Source organism: Equus asinus, chromosome 2 (genome assembly GCF_041296235.1).
Source record: "Equus asinus isolate D_3611 breed Donkey chromosome 2, EquAss-T2T_v2, whole genome shotgun sequence".
Taxonomy (NCBI): domain Eukaryota; kingdom Metazoa; phylum Chordata; class Mammalia; order Perissodactyla; family Equidae; genus Equus; species Equus asinus.
In genome coordinates, this window is record NC_091791.1 from 142718939 (window position 1) to 142738176 (window position 19238).

Genomic DNA, 19238 nt, shown 5'->3' on the forward strand with positions numbered 1-19238 from the left:
GTTTTTACGGTTCTCCTGCCACTTTAGGCAACCCCAAAGTCTTACATTCAGAATTCTCTTTAGGACTCAACTCAAAACCCACTCCTTTAATAAATTCTCTTAGTTTTTGCTGTTTTATCTATATCAGGACAACTTAGACCTTTTAATTTCATGGATTAGTAAACTAGAGGAAAAATTGAGGGAGGGTCATGGGGAAAGGCAGAATCAATTTAGTGTTAACTTTATTTTGCTAATTAACACAAAGGAAAAATCCTCGTAAGATCCACTATTTTATTAAAGAAAAGACAGTGTGACATCAAAGTAGGAAGGACAACCTTGGAAGAAGGAAGAAGTGTAAAGTTTTGAATTTTATAAGGAAAGTTTACTGTAGTGATATAATAGGTTCATTTTATTCCTTGCCATTAAACTTTTTTAGTTACTCATTGCCATAATAAGTAGTTATTTCCATGTGGCTGTTTGTCTGAAGAGGCTGTATATTTGAATTTTGGATTTGAAGTTTTTTATCCCACAACACCTAGTAAAGTGCCTTGCCTAGAGTAGTTCCATAACTGGTGAGTGGAAGAACATTTATAGAAATAGCTAAGTTTAGAAACATATCTTTTAGGATTCAATTTATTGGTTGGGCTTATAAAATAGAGTATTTGACTTTTGGGCTGACTTCTCTTAGAAGCTAAACCTGTAACTCCATTCTGCTGTTTCCCTGCCATAGGCCTTTATGGACTAAATTGAACAAAAAGTAGTTGGATTAGATACTCTTCCCTCTGTAGTAAGGCAGCATCTGGGACTTTTAATAATGGAAGCGTCTTCATGTAGTCAAACCCAGCTTTGAGGAGCGATAGACTAATAACTGATTATCACTTTTTCCCTAGGGGTCTGATATTGAGATGGTGAACTCTGAACATGGTACAGCCAGTGACAGTTCTGAGCCCACCCCAGAACGTTCATCTTTAGAGCAAGAGGAGCTACAAGTATTGCAGTTAGAGCAGGGAGGTAAGATGTTAAAAAAGTCTGATTTTTTTTTTTCCTTTTTTTAAAGGACATTTGAGCGACATTATGAATCTTACCGTCTTTCTAGGTGGGCAGCCTTTCTAGCTAATCTAAATGCTCACGTCACTAAAGGACTAGAATTTTAGTGTGGATTAGGTGGGTAAGCCTGCAGAACTCAGTGGCACCAACCTAACCAGAGGTTTGTTTATTTGCGGCTGTGGCATATATTTGGGCCTCTGTGTAACTCTTTGATAATCCAAGTGTAACCAGTAACTAAATATTATTAATCTTGATTAAGACTAGTGGTATACAGAATTATTTATTCATCACAAGAGATTTACTAAACTCTTCTTCATTTATCATGCTTCAGAGTACTTTGGTTAGAGGTGGTAAATGGTGTTTAACTACTGTATTGCATCACTGTTACATATACTTCTGTGGGATTTAATGCCCACGTTATATAGAGAAATAAGGCACCCAGATAATTAATGCATACTCTTATCTTCATATTTAAATTACTTCTTTTTTTTTTCCTTGCTGAGGAAGATTCACCCTGAGTTAACATCTGCTGCCAGCACTCCTCTTTTGTGTGTATGTGTGAGCTGCCACCACTGCATGGTCACTGACAGAGGAGTGGTATAGGTCCATGCCCGGGAACCAAATGAACCTGGGCCGCCAAAGTGGAGTGTGCTGAACTTAATGCCTAGGCCACTGGGGCTGGCCCTAATTTACTTCTTAAACTTAAAAATAATTGTATTAAAATGTAAACAGAACATTTCTTCATCAGGAGAATAAAGCAGATGTGTCAAGGCCAGACATATAATAGATTATACTGTTAATCTTGTTTTCAGCCTGTGTTGATTACTGTTCTCATTTGAACAGTGATTCTCATCTTTCATGGGTCAGAAATTTCTTTGATAATCTGAAAGCTGTGAACAGTCTCTCCCAAGAATTGCATATATTCATATATGTAAAAAAATTTCCATACTTGCTCAGGAGTCCTTGGACCCAAGTCTTTTATTGAGGAATGTTATCTCCAAAGTAATATTCCATTAGGGGCTTCATAACACACAAAAATGGTGGTTTTTTGTTTTGTTCTTTTCCTCTTATTTTGGAGGGGTTAAATTACATGAGAAATACATATTCATCCTAAAAAAAAATTAAAACCACCTATAATTCTTTGTGTGTGTGTGTGTTTTGTGAGGAGGATTGGCCCTGAGCTACATCTGTTGCTAATTTTCTTTTTGTTTGAGGAAGATTGTCCCTCAGCTAACATTTTTGCCAATCGTCCTCTATTTTGTATGTGGGACGCCGCCACAACACGGCTTGATGAGCAGTGTGTAGGTCTGCACCCAGGATCCAGACCCGTGAACCCTGGGTCGCTGAAGTGGAGTGTGCGAACTTAGCCACTATGCCACTGGGCTGGCCGCTGTAATGCTTTTTATCTGGAGATAATTGCTGTTAACCTTTGGTATATGTTCTTTGCTATGTATAAATTTATGTTTATTATATTGTTTTAATACTTTTAACTTCTATTAACATTTTATAGCCTTTTTATTAAAAATATAATATAAACTCTTTTGTTTGTACAGTTTTTTCTTTGATGAATTTCTCATAAAATGTATCTGCTATAGTGACCTTATCTGGTTTTTCCATGTTCTTTTGAGTCCTTGTTTATTATATAGTCTTTTTTTTTTTTTTTTTTTGGTGAGGAAGATTGTCCCTGAGCTAACATCTGTGCTAGTCTTCTTCTATTTTGTATGTGGGACACTGCCACAGCATGGCTTGATGAGCGGTGTGTAGGTCTGCACTCAGGGTCCAAAGTTGCGAACCCTGGGCTGCTGAAGTCGAACATGCGAACTTAACTACGTCACCATGCCAGACCCTATAGTCTATTTTTTATGCTAAAGAATTTATAATTTGAAGCTGTAGTTTTGATTCTTGTGTTAACAGGCATTGACAATCATTAGAATAGTGGTACCTTTAGGGATTTTGAATAATAATTCAGAAAATGTGCCATCAGATATCTGAGAATCAATGTTCCATATTAACAGATTTTTAAAAGCACCTTGGATTAAGTATGTACCTTGGTATTATAAAGTAGAGATTATGTTTACTTAGAGATTGTATTTTCTTAGTAACTTTTAAATGAGTTCATTTCAGTATCTAAAACTATCCCCTGGCAATTTCAAATAATTCTATTCGAAATAGATCTTTTTAGCAACAGTAGAATGACTGTTACACTTGTATGTGGCATTTCATTAAATCCACTTTAAGAGATTAGGAATAGATTTTATGTACCCAGATTATAATATATGTAGAGAACAAAGTTGATGGAGTGTGATTGAATTGATCTTTGCTTTATATCAGAGAGCAGCCAAAATGGCACAGTGTTAATGGGAGAAACTGCTTATCCAGCTTTGGAGGAAATGAAGTCAGCACTTGAGGTAACCTTGTGTTTTACTCTGTGGATATATGATAAGCAGTATTTCTTAGAGAATACTAATTAAAGCTTCCATTTCTAGTTGTGCATTCTGTTCCTATTTGAATTATAGACAACTTTTACTGAAAGTTTTTAGATTCCACAGATTGATCAGTTTTAGGGTTAAAGTTTGGTTCTATTTTAATTCTTAATTCAGTGAGATGTCTTTTAATTTGCAAAAGTAATTTCTTGGTAATATGTTAAAGACCTATTCATTTAACCTAATATTTTCTTTGGAAATAGGTTGCATTCTTGAATTATATTAAGATGTTAAGCTATTTTCATATCTAAAATAAAGATTAGTTTTTTTGAGACCAAACTAAATCTTGTCTCCTGGCATTTCACTTCTAGATAAAACTAGATAGCTAGATGAACTTTACATGGCCTAGCTGTTGAAGTTTATTACATGCATAACCAGAAAAATTTGATCAGTCTTTTATGGGCTTCAGAGTTACACTGAAATAAACCCATGGAATGGTGAGAAATGAATCCTCTTCTTTCTGTGATCATTCTGCTGTAAAGATGGGTGTCCCGGCTTCTGCTGCCCACGAGGTGTGAGCAGCAGTTTGACCTAATTCTGAGAGAGAGAGTCACCAATGGGTTTGATGGTGCTTTCCTACTAAAAGATGAACCTGCTGTTCAGTAATCCTTTTCTCTTGGGCAGGACTCATATCTTTTATTTTAAGTCCAAATTATCATAGTACTTAAGTACTATTATACACTTTGAACTGTGTAGAAAATATAAGGCCTGTAAATAATTCTTGAGTTTGTCTCTAAAATTATGATTCCTCAGGGAGAGGAAGAAAAGTTACCTGAAGACAATGTCTATTTTGGAACTGTCAGTGATGATTCTGATATTGTTACCCTTGAGCCACCTAAGTTAGAAGAAATTGGAAATCAAGAAGAAGCTCTAATTGTTAAAGAAGCACAGAGTCCAGAAGATTTTAATATGGGCTCTTCCTCCAGCAGCCAGTATACATTCTGTCATCCAGAAACTGGTAAGAACTCCATAAAGAATACACTGATATGAGACTTAAGGACTCCTATGACCACATTTTATATAATGGTTTGTTTTCTAACCCTAACTTTCAAGTTTTGAATGGATTTGGATAAAACTCAAGAAAACCATTTATAAAATCTACTGTTATATCTAGCGCTTTCCTAGACTCAGGGCCTAGAGCACAGTAGTCCATTGCTATAACAGTAAATACCATCTTTTATCCTTAAGTAAAAGATGAAAAAAAATAGCTTCAGGGAGATTTGTTAAGGTCTCAAACTCTCCACTGCATTTGACATGTTTAAGATCTTTAAGAATGAGAGATTGAGCCATTAGACCTGAAAGCAGGAGAATGTTAAACTTTTTACTTAGAGCGGTACATGTTTTACAATGAAGTGAAAGAAATTTCTTGTTGAAGTCTTCCGGATCCATTCAATTGTTAGTCATTTAACAAACATTTATCGAGTGCTGCCATGTGCCAAACAGGGTTCAAGGAACTGGCAGTACAGCAGCATCCCAAAGCCCCTGACCTTTGGATCTTTCATTTTTGATTGAGTTATGAAAATGTGCCTATTGTAAGTCACATCCTTAATGCAGTTAATGCCTGTTGTTCAGACAGAATAATGTGGAGGTTAAGATATGAGTTACCTTCTACAATTCTTTGGCTCAGTTTTAGGGATGTGTATAACATCTTTCAAGGTGATATAAATATTTAGATACAAGGTTACTGGAAAATAGGAGAAACAAACCTGTAATCAACCCACATTTATTAACCTACAATTATCACTTAAGGGTGAATTATGGGAGAGAGGCCTTGGAACATTGCTAGTGATTACAAGATTTCCTAATTTGATGCAAAAACAGGAACACATAGTATCTATTTCAGATCATTTTCTTAGATTTTACTGTTCTGGCAAATGTAAATATTAAAGAACAGATGATGGAATTTTTGTTATTCCAATTTAAGGTAATAAAATGTCAAGTAGAGATTTTTAGCTATCTCATTTAATGACTAGTTATTTTCAGTTAGTCTGTCAGTAAATTGCATATGAACAAGAGCTTGAAAACACTTTATTCAAATATTTAAACACACATCTGGCATTCTTAGTGGTCAGAGGAAAATTTCAGCCTTGGCCAGAATAGTATACATTGTACATTTATTTCTGAGGGCTAATGTAATTGATTTTAGAATCCTTTTTGGTCATCAAATTTTATTTATTGAAATTGCGGATTTGTGCTGTATTCAAGTAGTCTTTTTTCTTTCTTTTTTTTTTTAAAGACTATAAAGATGCTGGTTTGAGAATATTTGTGAACCAGAAAAGATAGTTAAATTGAAGCAGGAGTATTGTAGAAGGGTCTAAGCAGACATTTAAGAAATTGATGGTACACAATGGTGATTTATTTCAGCAACTTGGACACTTCAAAGCACATTATTCTAGTTTTTATTTCCTTTCTGAACTTGGACTTCTTGGGAATTTTACAGATTCAGTTAAGAGGAATATTTTATTAGGTGTATTTTTATCCATTGTTATCCTTCCCAAAGGAATTAATTATTTCAATAAAGAAAATGTTAAAAAATAATAAAAAATGACATTTTGGACTATGTTGAAAATATTATATATAAGTCAATAGCCAAGAGATTTTGGTCTCTTTCCCTTACCCCATATTTTTCTTGGTTGGTTAATTTCCTGCTACTCATTGCTTAGTTATTTGTTTTTCCTTTTCCCTTTCTTCTCCATCTCTATAGGATTTGAAGTTCAATGTTTTCTTCTTCTAGATTACATTTTTGTGGCAATAATATTTTTGTTAATTTAAGAACATTCCCCGCTCCCTCCATATCACCCTCTCCTCCCCCAAGAAAGCAAAGTTGATAGTTGTAGAAAAGTTTGTATTGTATGTGTTTTTTTTAAAAGGCATGATTGTTAGATTTTGATGGAGCACAAATAACAGTGTGAAGTAATAATTAAAATAAATATTTCAATTCTCTTTCCTTTTTATTCTTTATAATAAAGCTTTATACATCTTTTTTTCCTGTTTATTCACAAAAGAAAGGTGGTGGGAGAAGCTGTGGAAGATTCCTGAATGCATAAGGGGATGGGATGATCAGCTGAAACACCATGTTCCTAGCCAACTCGCTTTCCAAGGTGGTGTGACTAAATCTGATCAGCTTTTCTAGAGCTGAGTGTGCCTAGTCACATTTACTATTTACTTAGTGCTTTAAAGATATCTATTGTCATCTGTGATAATCTAAACAGGTGTTCAAAATTGGTCTTGTAGTAAAGCTGGCTAGCTTATTGCATGCCTTTGCATTGCTTGCATCGTGGACTATGGGCCAAATTAATTTAAAAGAAGTTTAAAAATAAAAATATTTCGGCTATCATATGTATGGGTTAAAAAAGATGGAAGCATTAGATAAGGATGTGAATTTGTTAATATGGGTTAGGCTGCTTTGTTTACTTAGAATATATAATGAAGGCAATATGTTAAGGTAGAAGCAAAAATTTATTTAAGGAATTATGACAAATGGTTTGTTTTTACATTTACCCATCGTAGTACTGTCAGAAAGTCTGACTTAAGTACTCCAACCATGATCACGATTGCCTTTGTATTATGTAATGCTTTGTTTAAGTCTTCCTTTCTTTCTCTGTCCAAGAAATGTAACCTCACAGCTGAGGCGACGGCATCTTGGAAAACTAGCCATCAAGAGTAACCTGATAAACATGATGGGCATAAGGGTCATGACCAAAAGATCTCTCAGTGGCATCTGTATCACTAGATATTAGGAATATTCATTCATTCAGTAGTGCCTTCTGTCTTTTTGTTTGTTGTTGTAAGTGTGAAAGTTAACCGGATCCTCCATGATCCATCTTGAAAAAGTATTGCCTAACCTAAGTCACCAGCTTTCCTGTGGCATGGATATCCTGTCTTACAAACAATTGTTTTGCTTTTTTGAAGCATGAATGTTGTTTTGGAGCTCTCTGTATCAAATTCAAGTTCCCATTTTATCCTTAGTTTTAGTGCTTTTCTTTTCTTCTAACTGGCCTGTGGGAATTATTGCTGAGTCATCTAATCTTCTTTGTCAAAATATAGTTTATTGATATATGGAACAATGTTAAGAAATTATACATTTGAAAAAGCTGATGGTGATTTTTCTAAAGGATATATCTCCAGTACTTGAGATTTCTTGTATTTTTTGTTTCAATTTATTGTTCATTATTATTCTTTTCAAAAAGGAGCAGCACCAGACTAGTCCTTAATATCGGAGATAGCTGTTGTGTCACTTCCTCATGCTGACATATTTACTAGAGGGTAAAATTAATAACCTTCTAGTAAGAGTGGCAGTCGAAGGGAAGGGCTCATCTGACTTCTGGAAACCTGTGTTAAGCTATAGTGCTTTGAACCTTGATTGTGGGCTCATAGGATGGGAATGATACTAGGGACATACACACCTAAGGAAACTTGTGGAAACTTTTGTCCTTTTAAGTCACAGGAACTGCTTATATACTTTCCTGTGTTCCTTAAACAGTTGAGCTTAGATGACCTCTATTTGAAATTGAATGAAGAGATAGAGGGTTTTTTTCCTTCCAGAAATAGTATTTGTTTATGTCTTTAAAAGTGATGAAATTTAGTAGGCTATGAGAATGATTGTTCTAATGGTGTAAACAACAAGGGAGGCTTAAAAAAAAACAGACCATCAAAGGCACAGAATATGATTAACAGATTCTTGTGTATCACAGTTGAAATCACTTATGTTTTGGCTTTATGCTGATAAACTTGGAAAAATTGAGTTTTTGTTTGTGTCTTTTTGTTTTTGGCTGTCTTATGTAAAAAGGCATGTAGGGATGGCATTGATTATTCTAAATCATACTGGGAAAGCTTTTCTAGAATTTTCATATTTATCTACATTTTTCTTTTTAAAATAGTATTTTCATCTCAGCCTAGCGATGACGAATCAAGTAGTGATGAAACCAGTCATCAGCCCAGTCCCGCCTTTAGACGTCGCCGTGCTAGGAAGAAGACTGTTTCTAGTTCAGAATCTGAAGAACAGCTGCTTCCTGAACAAGAAACTGAACCCTCTAAGGAGCTATATAAACGCCAATTCAGTAGTGGTCTCAATAAATGTGTTATACTTGCTTTGGTGATTGCAATCAGCATGGGATTTGGACATTTCTATGGTGAGTATTTGAAAATTTATTATACATAAATTGATGGCTTAGTGTACAGCACTTACCAAGAGTGAGAAATTCTGGGATCTGTTTTCAGTGTCATTATTAAATACATGACCTTGGAAAGCTCGCAACCTATTTGAACCTCAGTTTTCTCGTTTGGAAAATGGAGATAGTGTTGTGTATCTCACAAAGCTGTTTTCACTTTAATTAGCCAGTATTTAAGAAATGTAAGGATTATTAGCTGGTGTATTTTTTTAAAGAAAAAGGTTGGAAGATTAAAAATCTGAAATGCTTACAAAGCATTCATTTTAATTTAGAATCACAATTAAACTAGTTTTAACTGAATTTTTTAGGAGAATTCAATCCCAGTTCAAATAGTTACATTTGAAATGTCACAATAATTGGTGCTCATTATTTCTACCTTCAGGTTTCATGCAAGAATTATATTTTGTGACATTCATTGCTGCTGCCATGATTCACATGAATTGAGAATTCTTAGTTTTATAGTTTAGCATTATACTTTGCTCATTATTATCCTTGTTACTGTTTACATACATTGATTGTCTTAAGGCAAAGCCTTTAAAAGTCTCTTGGGTGAAAAGAGGAAAGAATTCCATATGGTGTTATTTGTCATTTGGGAGTCTAACTATTGAACCTTTTTTAAGGTGAGAGTATTTAAGAATTGAATATTCACACTCTTTGCTTTATTAGAATAAAAAAAGATACTTTAAAGAAAATATCAACTTCACAAATTTCAGTTTGCCTTATATTAATTACTTTTAGGTTTTTTGCCTACATAATTGACAGTTTAACTTTATGAGTATTCCTCTTTTGCTAGTTCCTTCCAACAGTGTGTTCCTTATGCAAAGATTGAATTATGTATACTCTATGTTGACTTACGGAAAAGACATATATTATTCAACAAAATGTAATGTTAGAATAAACTTAATGAAGATAATACTTCTTTAAAGTCAGAGTCAGTAAAATGTGTTTCTTCTTGTATTTAACTTTATATTAATAAAAATAAGTATTTAGAGTCCTGGTGGATGCCTGCTTGAGTTTAATACTGAGAGACTATAATTTGTATCCTCCCTTGAAGTTTGTTGTAATGAGATTTGACTTGAAATGTGTATTTAACTTTATTATCTAGCTGGAGCAAGTGTATGAATTTTTTTTGAGCATGGTTTTTTCCCCCACAGGTAAACATGGAGGTGACAAAGGAGAAGGTCTTATTTCAATTGTTTTTTCTTACTAAAAAAAAAGAATTGGACAGTGATTTAATGTTAATCTCAATTGCATTAAAACCCCAATTGCATGACCTTTAAGTATTTTGTAGAAAGATCAATTTAGAGAAGAGTGCTTTCAAAATTGAAAAATTATTGCCCTGTTATTTAGGATTTGGTTACTTGTAAAATTTACTTTAATAAAACCTTTTTTTTGTGCTTTTTCAAATTAGCCTTTTAGAATATTAAAAACATGGGCAATATAATATGAAGTAGGTCTATATTAGTAATGAGATTGGCTCAATGAACATATAAAAACTTAGCTGAATCACTGTTAGCTTTTGAAGGTCACTATTTAAAGGACATCAAATTTTTCCTTAATTCTGGCCCTGATCTCAGCACTTTAAGAGCTCTTTTGAGTTCATTTTAGAGGCAATTTGAATTTCCCATGCACCATGAAGTCAGTCATTGCACTCCATAATTAGTCATTTGCTTTATTTATAATCGTTTAAGAACACACTCAGAACATTCACCAGCTTTGGTTCCCTATAACTTTGGAGTGTCAGATCTATCCTGGAAGGAAGAGAAAACTAGCAGGACTGAGGATAGTAAAAGAATGTACTTACAGGTATTTGGCACTGCTTCAGGTTCTGAAAGTACTTACAAAAGTTAAAAAAAAAAGAATTTTCATGTCTAAAACACCTGTCATCTTATTCTTTCTTTACTGGTAGACCATCCATATTATGAATCATCAGTGGAGTTCAATTGATTTACTTTCCTCATGGAGTTGCTTTAAGTATTGATAGGCTGCCCCACTCTTCAGCAGACAGTATAATGGAATATAGCTAGGTGATCAGTTATGTAGCACAGACAAGAATATAGCTCAAAGGCTACACTTATTGAGTTATCCCAGAGGTGCTAGTATTTGTGTTGGGTCTGGTCTTAACATACTTATGCTAGGTAAGGAAAGTGGAACATTCCAGCAATGAAGAACCTGATAACCTGAGAGTAAACTTGCTGGGTTTGGGAGCAGTGAAAAGACTGGCTGGACTGTAGCAGAATGGATACTTAGAAATAATGGAGTAAAAGGTTGGACTTTGTGGGGTGTTGTTATATTGTAAAACATCTGAGAATCTGGGTAGAATTTGATTCATAAAGTAACCTAACAGCAGTAATTTTAGAGGAAAAGTGCAGGAAGGTAAATGGTGTGGGGAAAATTAGAACAGTCAGCTAGGAGGTTTTGTAATCCAGATACTCAGTGATCAGGGCCTTGACAGGGATGGTGGGGATGGAGAAAAGGTTGGTGAAATAAGGGATGCTGAAGTGATAATGGAAAACAGAACTTTGAGCCTGGATACTTGAGGTATTGGTGGTTTATTTTTTACATTCCAAGAAGTATGCCAGCTGTGTTATTTTGGAGTTTAAAGTGTTACTGGGGAAGAGTTTTCCTAGATGATGAAGTAAATAATGGTGAGCACAGTTTAATTTGTTTTCACCCAACTTTATTCTAGAACGGTTTAGGGTAGGTGTTGAAGTTTGATATTTTTTATGAAGACACTCCAAAAATTGTGCGCAACAGACAGCTGGATGTCTTGGCTGGAAGCTCTGGTGGGACTGGGGACTCTATCTCTAGAAGAGAAGTCTTAGAGCAGTGATAGCAAAAACTGACACAGGGTTAATGTGATTAATTAAGATACGCCGATTTGTAGACATGACCAGAAGGCCAAAGGTTGTACCTTGGGTGGTAACACTTTATAGTTAGGCAGCGGAAGATAGAGGAAAAACCCCAGAGAGTTAGTGAGATTGATAAAGGCCACATTAAGACAGTCATCAAACATATGCTATATAATAGTACTGCTGCGAATTCAGATCTTAACACATAGTTTTAAGTTACTTTCTAGTGGGCAAAGGATTTCATCCTGTTGGCAGTTTGAAAAGAAAAAGGTTTTCTGTTACTCTGGGAACTACAGATGAATTTATTTCAATATTTTTAAAAATCTGAGATAACAGTAATATTGAAACAAATTTGCTATTCTTTTACAAATCAAAAATTTAAAGAGAAGTGATCCTAACAGACTATCATAGTTGTTAACTGGTAACAGTTGTCTGTAATTTGGCAAAAGTTTTCTCTTTAGTGTTTTTCAAGATGTATTGAAGAAATTAAAAATCCATCTTTTTAGCAGTATGGAAAGAAATCATAAACTGTCATTATTACATTCTTTCATTACAAAATTCCTTGTTATCTTTACTTAATGGTATGCCACTCAGTAGGTATAATTTTAAGGTTGCCAAATGCATTTTGCTTATTTTTTATTTAGTGTTGGTTTTTTCCTCTCATGCATGAAGCACGTAGCAGCATGTGAACAGCATGTCTTGGTACATTAACATTTTTATTTTTAGGGTGAAAATGTAGAGCATCCTAGTTGGTTAAGATTTCTTTGCCAAACTGCTGGGATAGGGATGGTGATACTTGGGTACAGACTTAACCAATGCAGAATTCTTAAAAGATTTGTCTTTGAGAATGGTGGGTAATCACAGTTAGCCAACTGTTTTCCTTGCTATACTTTTTGAGTTTGTGTTATATCATTTAGGCAAAATATAGTGAGAAAAAAAGACATTTTTGTTTTTCTTTTTTTTTCTTTCTCTCTCTCTCTCTTTTTTTGTTTTTGTTGAGGAAGATTAGCCCTAAGCTAACATCTGTTGCCAATCTTCCTCTTTTTTTGCTTGAGGAAGCTTAACCCTGAGCTTGCATCTGTGCCAGTCTTCCTCTATTTTGTATGTGAGTCGCTGCCACAGCAAGTGACAAGTGGTGTAGGTCTGCGCCTAGGATCTGAACCTGCGAACCTGGGCCGCTGAAGCCGAGTGCACCGAACGTAACCACTAGGCCACGGGGCTGGCCTCTGTTTTTCCTTACTGATTTATGACGTGTGAATAGATTCCATGGTTGGTTTCTTTCTCTTTGGAAAGGGGGGAATGCAATACTTTATTGTACCTTAGAGCCCTCAAAAACAACCTTGAGTGCCCTCAATATAGTAGGATTAAAAACATTACATAAATTGTTTTCTTTGTTAGAGTAATATGGACTGGCTTGTTTTAATCAAAAGGATAGTGAACTGCTTAAATGTCCCTGGGTGTATGCTAAATAAAATAAAAAATATATTAACCTACTTGGCCTGATCTATATTACAATTAACAGCCATCTACCATTTGATGAATGACACCATGAGATTTTACTTATTCATTCTTTGTTTATATAATCAGAATTGTTATAGAACTGTGAAATGCTGATACTTTGAAGAAAACGATCCTATCTGAATTAAGTAGTTAAATATATGCAAATAAATGTTTTATTATGTTTTAAAAATATTGGTAGTCATAACATATACGTTATATCCCTAATAAAAATTTTCATTTTTAGGCACAATACAGATTCAGAAGCGTCAGCAGTTAGTGAGAAAGATGCATGAAGATGAATTGAATGATATGAAGGATTATCTTTCCCAGTGTCAGCAGGAACAAGAGTCTTTTATAGATTATAAGGTGTGTACTACTAATACAGTTTATAAAAATTAGCAAATAGTGATTGTGCTATTCAGATACAAGTACAGTGAGGACTAGTAAATAATAATACTGGTAATTGTGGATTGAGTACTTACTGTGTCGTAGTCACATTGTGAATACCTGACATACAGTATTTCTCTTATTTCTCACCACAGCCCTGTGAATTAAGCAAGTATTAATTTCATTTTATAGACGGGAAAGAGGTTCAGAAAGGTTAAGTAATTTTCATAAGGCTGACAACTGGCAGAGCTGAATTTAATTCCATTTACCTGACTTCAAAGATAGTACTCCTAATCACTATAATTAATGTTATTATTATTATGATTATTATTTTGGTGAGGAAGATTAGCCCTGAGCTAACATTGGTCACCAACCTTCCTCTTTTTGCTTTAGGAAGATTCACCCTGAGCTAACATCTGTTGCCAGTCTTCTTCTATTTTGTATGTGGGCTGCCATCACAGCATGGCCGCTGACAAGTGCTGTAGGTCCATGCTGGGGAGCCAAACTGAGGCTGCCAAAGCAGAGTTTGCCAAACTTAACCAGGGCTGGCCCTAATTAACATTATTTTTAATTGATATTATATACATAAAACATTATTGGGGCTGGCCCAGTGGTGCAGCAGTTAAGTCTGCCCGTTCCGCTTTGGCGGCCTGCGGTTTGTCAGTTTGGATCCTGGGCGAGGACATAGCAACATTTGTCAAACCATGCTGTGGCAGGCCTCCCACATATAAACTGGCGAAAGATGGGCATGGATATTAGCTCAGGGCCAGTCTTCCTCAGCAAAAAGAGGAGGGTTGGCAGCAGATGTTAGCTAAGGGCTAATCTTCTTTAAAAAAAAACCCAAAAACATTATTATTATTTTTACAGAGCTGAACAAAACATTTTCATTCAGTAAAAGAGAGAAGGAGAGTTTGTAATCTCTCTAAGATCTTCCCTTGATCAAGGGAAATAATCAGCCAGCCCTTTTTCTCTGGTTTCTTGTTAATTCTGATGGAAGAGAGAGCATGTTATGCTTTCCTGCCTAAAACTCACCTAACTCCAATAGGACTGTGCTGTCAGTTCTTTCCAGTTACCTAACACCTTTGTGGGTTTATGAAGACCAGTTGGTCTCCTATCTGATTCTTCCCTAGGAAGGGATTATAGGTAAACTCAGGGTAGAAAAGTAAACTGTTCTTTTTTCCTTCCATTTCCCCAGATTTCCTTTATACTTTATATAAGTATATATATATATCCCTTATAGGATTATGACTATATTTCTTTGGAAGACAGAATCCCACTTGACATCTGAATTATATCTTTCAGGAGGGACTACTGAAGTTAATTGTAAATAGTGTAGTTTTCTGTATCTTGATCAGATGTTGTTACAAAAAGAGTAGCCATTTTCTTTTTCACCACTAAGGTTTCTGGTTCCATAGGATGATATTGGCTCTTAGGATACTTGCCCTACACAGATCTTTACTGAGTCATTTTTTTTTTTGTTCTCTGAAGATTAATGATAATCTTATCTTCTAATAAGATTAATATCTGTGGTAAATTGAGCAAAATTTAAGTATCATTTTGCTGATTTATACATAAGATATTTTAACTGACTGGATAGTGCTATAACCATTAACTTCTTTGAGCATATTGTTTAGTTTCTTGTTGTTTTGATTAAAGTTTGTTATTAATACATACGTTGAGAGAAAAATTAGATCATTCAAGGCTACCTTGAACTGCAGCAGAATTGTGTAAACCTGATTGAACATGGTTTCTCTCTATCAAGGGTATTGACTTCAGGGTTACATTGCTAATCTGGTCATCGTCTCATCAGAAAATTATTTGAAATTGGAGAAATTAGTTATAAAAGTTACCATGATGTAGTCTGATCTCTAAAGTGCGGGAGAACTTGTATGACTTATCTCAACTTACTTAGAGATGTTAATTTGGGTAGGACTGAGATCTTTCACATAGGACTAAGATTATTGAAATTTTCTCCCTTCAAAGAGTGCAGTGAAGATAAACAATTTTTTTGAGTCTGAAGTCATCTCTGGCTGTAATTTTACTTCTTATAAAAGGTTATCTCCCTCACCCAAGGATCAGAGAAGCTTTTAGTCCTGCCTTACTTCTCTCTAAGAGCCTTCTCAGGAGATTAGAGTCTTGTAGTCAAAAGACAGGCATATCTCATGGCCGGCGCAGTGGCATAGTGGTTAAGTTTGCGCTCCACTTCAGCAGCCTGGGGTTCATGGGTTCAGATCTTGGGTGTGGACCTACATAACAGTTGTCAAGCCATACTGTGGCAGCATCCCACATAGAAAAAATAGAGGAAGATTGGCACAGATGTTAGCTCGGTGACAATCTTCCTCACTAGGGAAGAAAAAAAGATAGGTGTTAATCTCCTTTTCTCCTAACTTGTATGTGGGCCTAGAAACAGGTAAGGATTTCATATGATTATGGGAAAGACTAGTCAGAAGTACCCCATCTCTATTTTTAAAATCTTACTGAGATAAACCAAGCTCTAGCTAATTTTTTCCTGCCTTTAAATTCTTCCAGCATGCTATATTCTTATTTTGATGTAGCTCTCTCCTGTGCATTTTCTTGCACGTGAATCTTATTGAAAATACTGTATAAAGGATAGTCTCTGCAGAAATAGACACTAAAAATTCATGGAGTATTTGTTATATCTTAAAGATTTAAATTCAGCTTTTAAAGCATTTGACATTTTTCTTTCTTCTTTTTCAAAAAAATTTAGTCATTGAAGGAAAACCTTGCAAGGTGTTGGACCCTTACTGAAGCAGAGAAGATGACCTTTGAAACTCAGAAAAAGAACCTTGATACAGAAAATCAGTATTTAAGAATATCTCTGGAGAAGGAAGAAAAAGCCTTATCTTCATTGCAGGAAGAGTTAAGGAAACTAAGGGAACAGATTAGGATATTGGAAGATAAAGGGACAAGTACAGAATTAGTTACAGAAAATCAGAAACTTAAGCAGCATTTGGAAGAAGAAAAGCTGAAAACACATAGCTTCCTTAATCAGAGGGAGACTCTTTTGGCAGAAGCAAAGATGCTAAGGAGGGAACTGGAGAGAGAACGACTAATAACCACGGCTTTAAGGGTGGAACTCCAGCAGTTAAGCTCTAGTCAGTCATATGGCAACACAGACTCTCCTGATATATTGACTGAAAAAAAGGAAATAGAAATCTTACGAGAAAGACTCACTGAGTTGGAGCGGAAGCTAAACTTTGAACAGCAGCGTTCTGATTTGTGGGAAAAACTGTATATTGAGGCAAAAGATCAAAATGGAAAACAAAAAACTGATGGAAAAAAGAAAGGCAGCAGAGGAAACCACAAGGCTAAAAATAAGTCAAAGGAAACATTTTTGGGTTCAGTTAAGGAAACATTTGATGCCATGAAGAATTCTACCAAGGAGTTTGTGAGGCATCATAAAGAAAAAATCAAACAGGCTAAAGAAGCTGTGAAAGAAAATCTGAAAAAATTCTCAGATTCAGTTAAATCCACTTTCAGGCATTTCAAAGATACCACCAAGAATATCTTTGATGAAAAGGGCAATAAAAGATTTGGTGCTACAAAAGAACCAGCAGCTAAAAAACCAACAACAGTTTTTAGTGAATATTTACATCCACAGTATAAGGCACGTACACAAAACCAGAGGAGTAGAGGCCCTACTACGCACAGAGAAGGAAGGAAAGAAAAACCAGTTCACTTTGAAGAATTTGGAAAAAATACAAATTCACAGAAATGCAGTGCTGAGCATGACTGTAGAGAAAACTCTTTCAGAAAGGCTTGTTCTAGTGTATTTGAATGTGCTCAACAGGAATCCATTAATCTTTTTAATATTAAACTCTTGAATCCTGTAAGGATAGATGAATTTAGACAGTTAGTTGAAAGGTATTTATTAGAAAAACTGGATAGTTTTCATCATTGGAAAGAACTTGATCAATTCATCAATAAGTTTTTCCTAAATGGTGTCTTCATACATGATCAGAAGCTCTTCACTGACTTTGTTAATGATGTTAAAGATTATCTTAAAGACATGAAGGACTATCAAGTAGATAATGATGGAGTGTTTGAGAAGTTGGATGGATATATATATAGACACTTCTTTGGTCACACTTTTCCCCCTCCATATGGACCCAGGTCGGTTTACATAGAACCATGTTATTATAATAGTTTTTAACATTTATAGATTAGCATTTTTATTATATGATAAATTTTTTGGAATGTTACTATTTGTAAAAGTACTTTTTTTAAAAAGTACTATTTGTAAAAGTACTTTATTGCCAGAAAATTTAGAATAAATTGAAAGATATAATTTTAATAGCTGTTACAAACTGAAAATTTCATATAATCAGTTTGACTTGAACAAATGGTTTAATTTCTACCTTAAAAATCAGTTAAAGATATATAAATCCTGTTTTGTTTCTTTCCATTATAGTTTATATGAAAAGACAATCATCTTAAGTGAAATTATTTTCCTGTAATCTTTTATTTATTTACTCACTTTGGAAAGCTAGGCGTGAACAATACAGATTCCGGTCTGAAATCAGAGGAGCTCATATATAACAATTCAGATGTCCGACTTATTTTTATTTGTCTATTCCATTTACCAACTAATTATATTTAATATACTTATTACAGAATTATTGTTGACAAAGGTAGATGCATGATCAAAGAGGCAAACTTAGCAAGCCACAAGTTCTAATGTGTGTGCTTTATACATAACTTCTAAAAATAACTCTGTATCCATTGCTTACCAGCTTTATATTCTGTAACATGAAACTCGCCTAATCTTCAAATGTTAGCTTTATTTTTTACCTTTGAGATAGTTTATATATATATATATTCACATATATATATATATTTGAATAAATGTAATGTGTCTATAAAATAATGAGACAGATTCTGGTGTCTTTAGTCCTTAAACATATATCCAGTGCCTATAATGAGCAAAGCACTGTGAGGCTGTCCTGAGGAAACAAATGAAAAATTTCCTGCTGACAGGGAGCTCAGAAGCTTTTGGAGAATTACGTAAATATAAGAAATTAATTGGAGGTATGGAGGCATATTGTATATGGTGGCCTTAGTCTGGAGATGTTTAGGATGGCTTCATAAGTGAGGTGGGCTTTGAACTGAACTTTTTAAAACTGGCTTTTGAAGGAGATACAAGAATATGCCAAGCAGATAGGGTAGAACATTACACTCAAAGGGAATTTCATTTGCAGAGATTTGTAGATATGAAGACATGCCACTTGAAGGAGGCAAAGTAGAGCTAGAGTGTGAGTAGAAGAAAAGATTCAGATCATGACGGACCTCATTTTATGTTGAAGTACTTGCTTTATTGCATTTTGGATCACTGGCAGCAGCCTGGAGGATTGGTTGGCAAGGGTGAAGCCAGAAGCTAGAAGGTGGTCTTTGAAACAACGTAGACATGAGCTGATGAGTACCTAAACTAGAACAATAGTAGGTGTGGAAAGGAGCAGACAGATTTGAACAATAAATAGTAAATAAAATTGGTGGTATTTCTTGTGAAAGAAAAGTAGAAACTAACAGTGACTTCCAGATTTCTGGGTTGGGTTGCTATTTGGATAGTGATTATCACTAAGATAAGGAATACCACATTTTGGGTTAAGGGGAATTGGAAATGAGAATTATACTTGGAGGTACCTGTTGACATCCAAATGGAGGGAATTAATTGGCCGTTAGTTATATGACTATCTTTCTAGCTCAGACTGTGTGTCTATGTGTAGATAGTCTAGGCTGGAGGTATTCATTAGACTTGGGGAACACCAGCATCTAAGGGGTTGTAGAGAAAGAAGGCTGAG

The 19238-nt window shown here is 34.8% G+C and overlaps 1 protein-coding gene across 14 annotated transcripts in view; it reads left to right on the forward strand.

Moving 5' to 3' along the window:
* CCPG1 (cell cycle progression 1) overlaps positions 1-19238 on the forward strand; it is a 41237-nt gene that overhangs the window by 17770 nt on the left and 4229 nt on the right. For 4 of the 14 annotated variants that reach the window (XM_070501020.1, XM_014860437.3, XM_014860433.3 and 1 more), the window contains exons 3-10: positions 870-990; positions 3358-3434; positions 4263-4467; positions 6515-6610; positions 8390-8641; positions 9835-9861; positions 13277-13398; positions 16148-17553. In XM_070501020.1, the coding sequence (XP_070357121.1) occupies positions 870-990; positions 3358-3434; positions 4263-4467; positions 6515-6610; positions 8390-8641; positions 9835-9861; positions 13277-13398; positions 16148-17553 (2306 nt within the window). The remainder of the gene's footprint in view (positions 1-869; positions 991-3357; positions 3435-4262; positions 4468-6514; positions 6611-8389; positions 8642-9834; positions 9862-13276; positions 13399-16147; positions 17554-19238) is intronic. The other 10 variants (XM_070501071.1, XM_014860440.3, XM_070501074.1 and 7 more) reach the window with 3 other exon arrangements.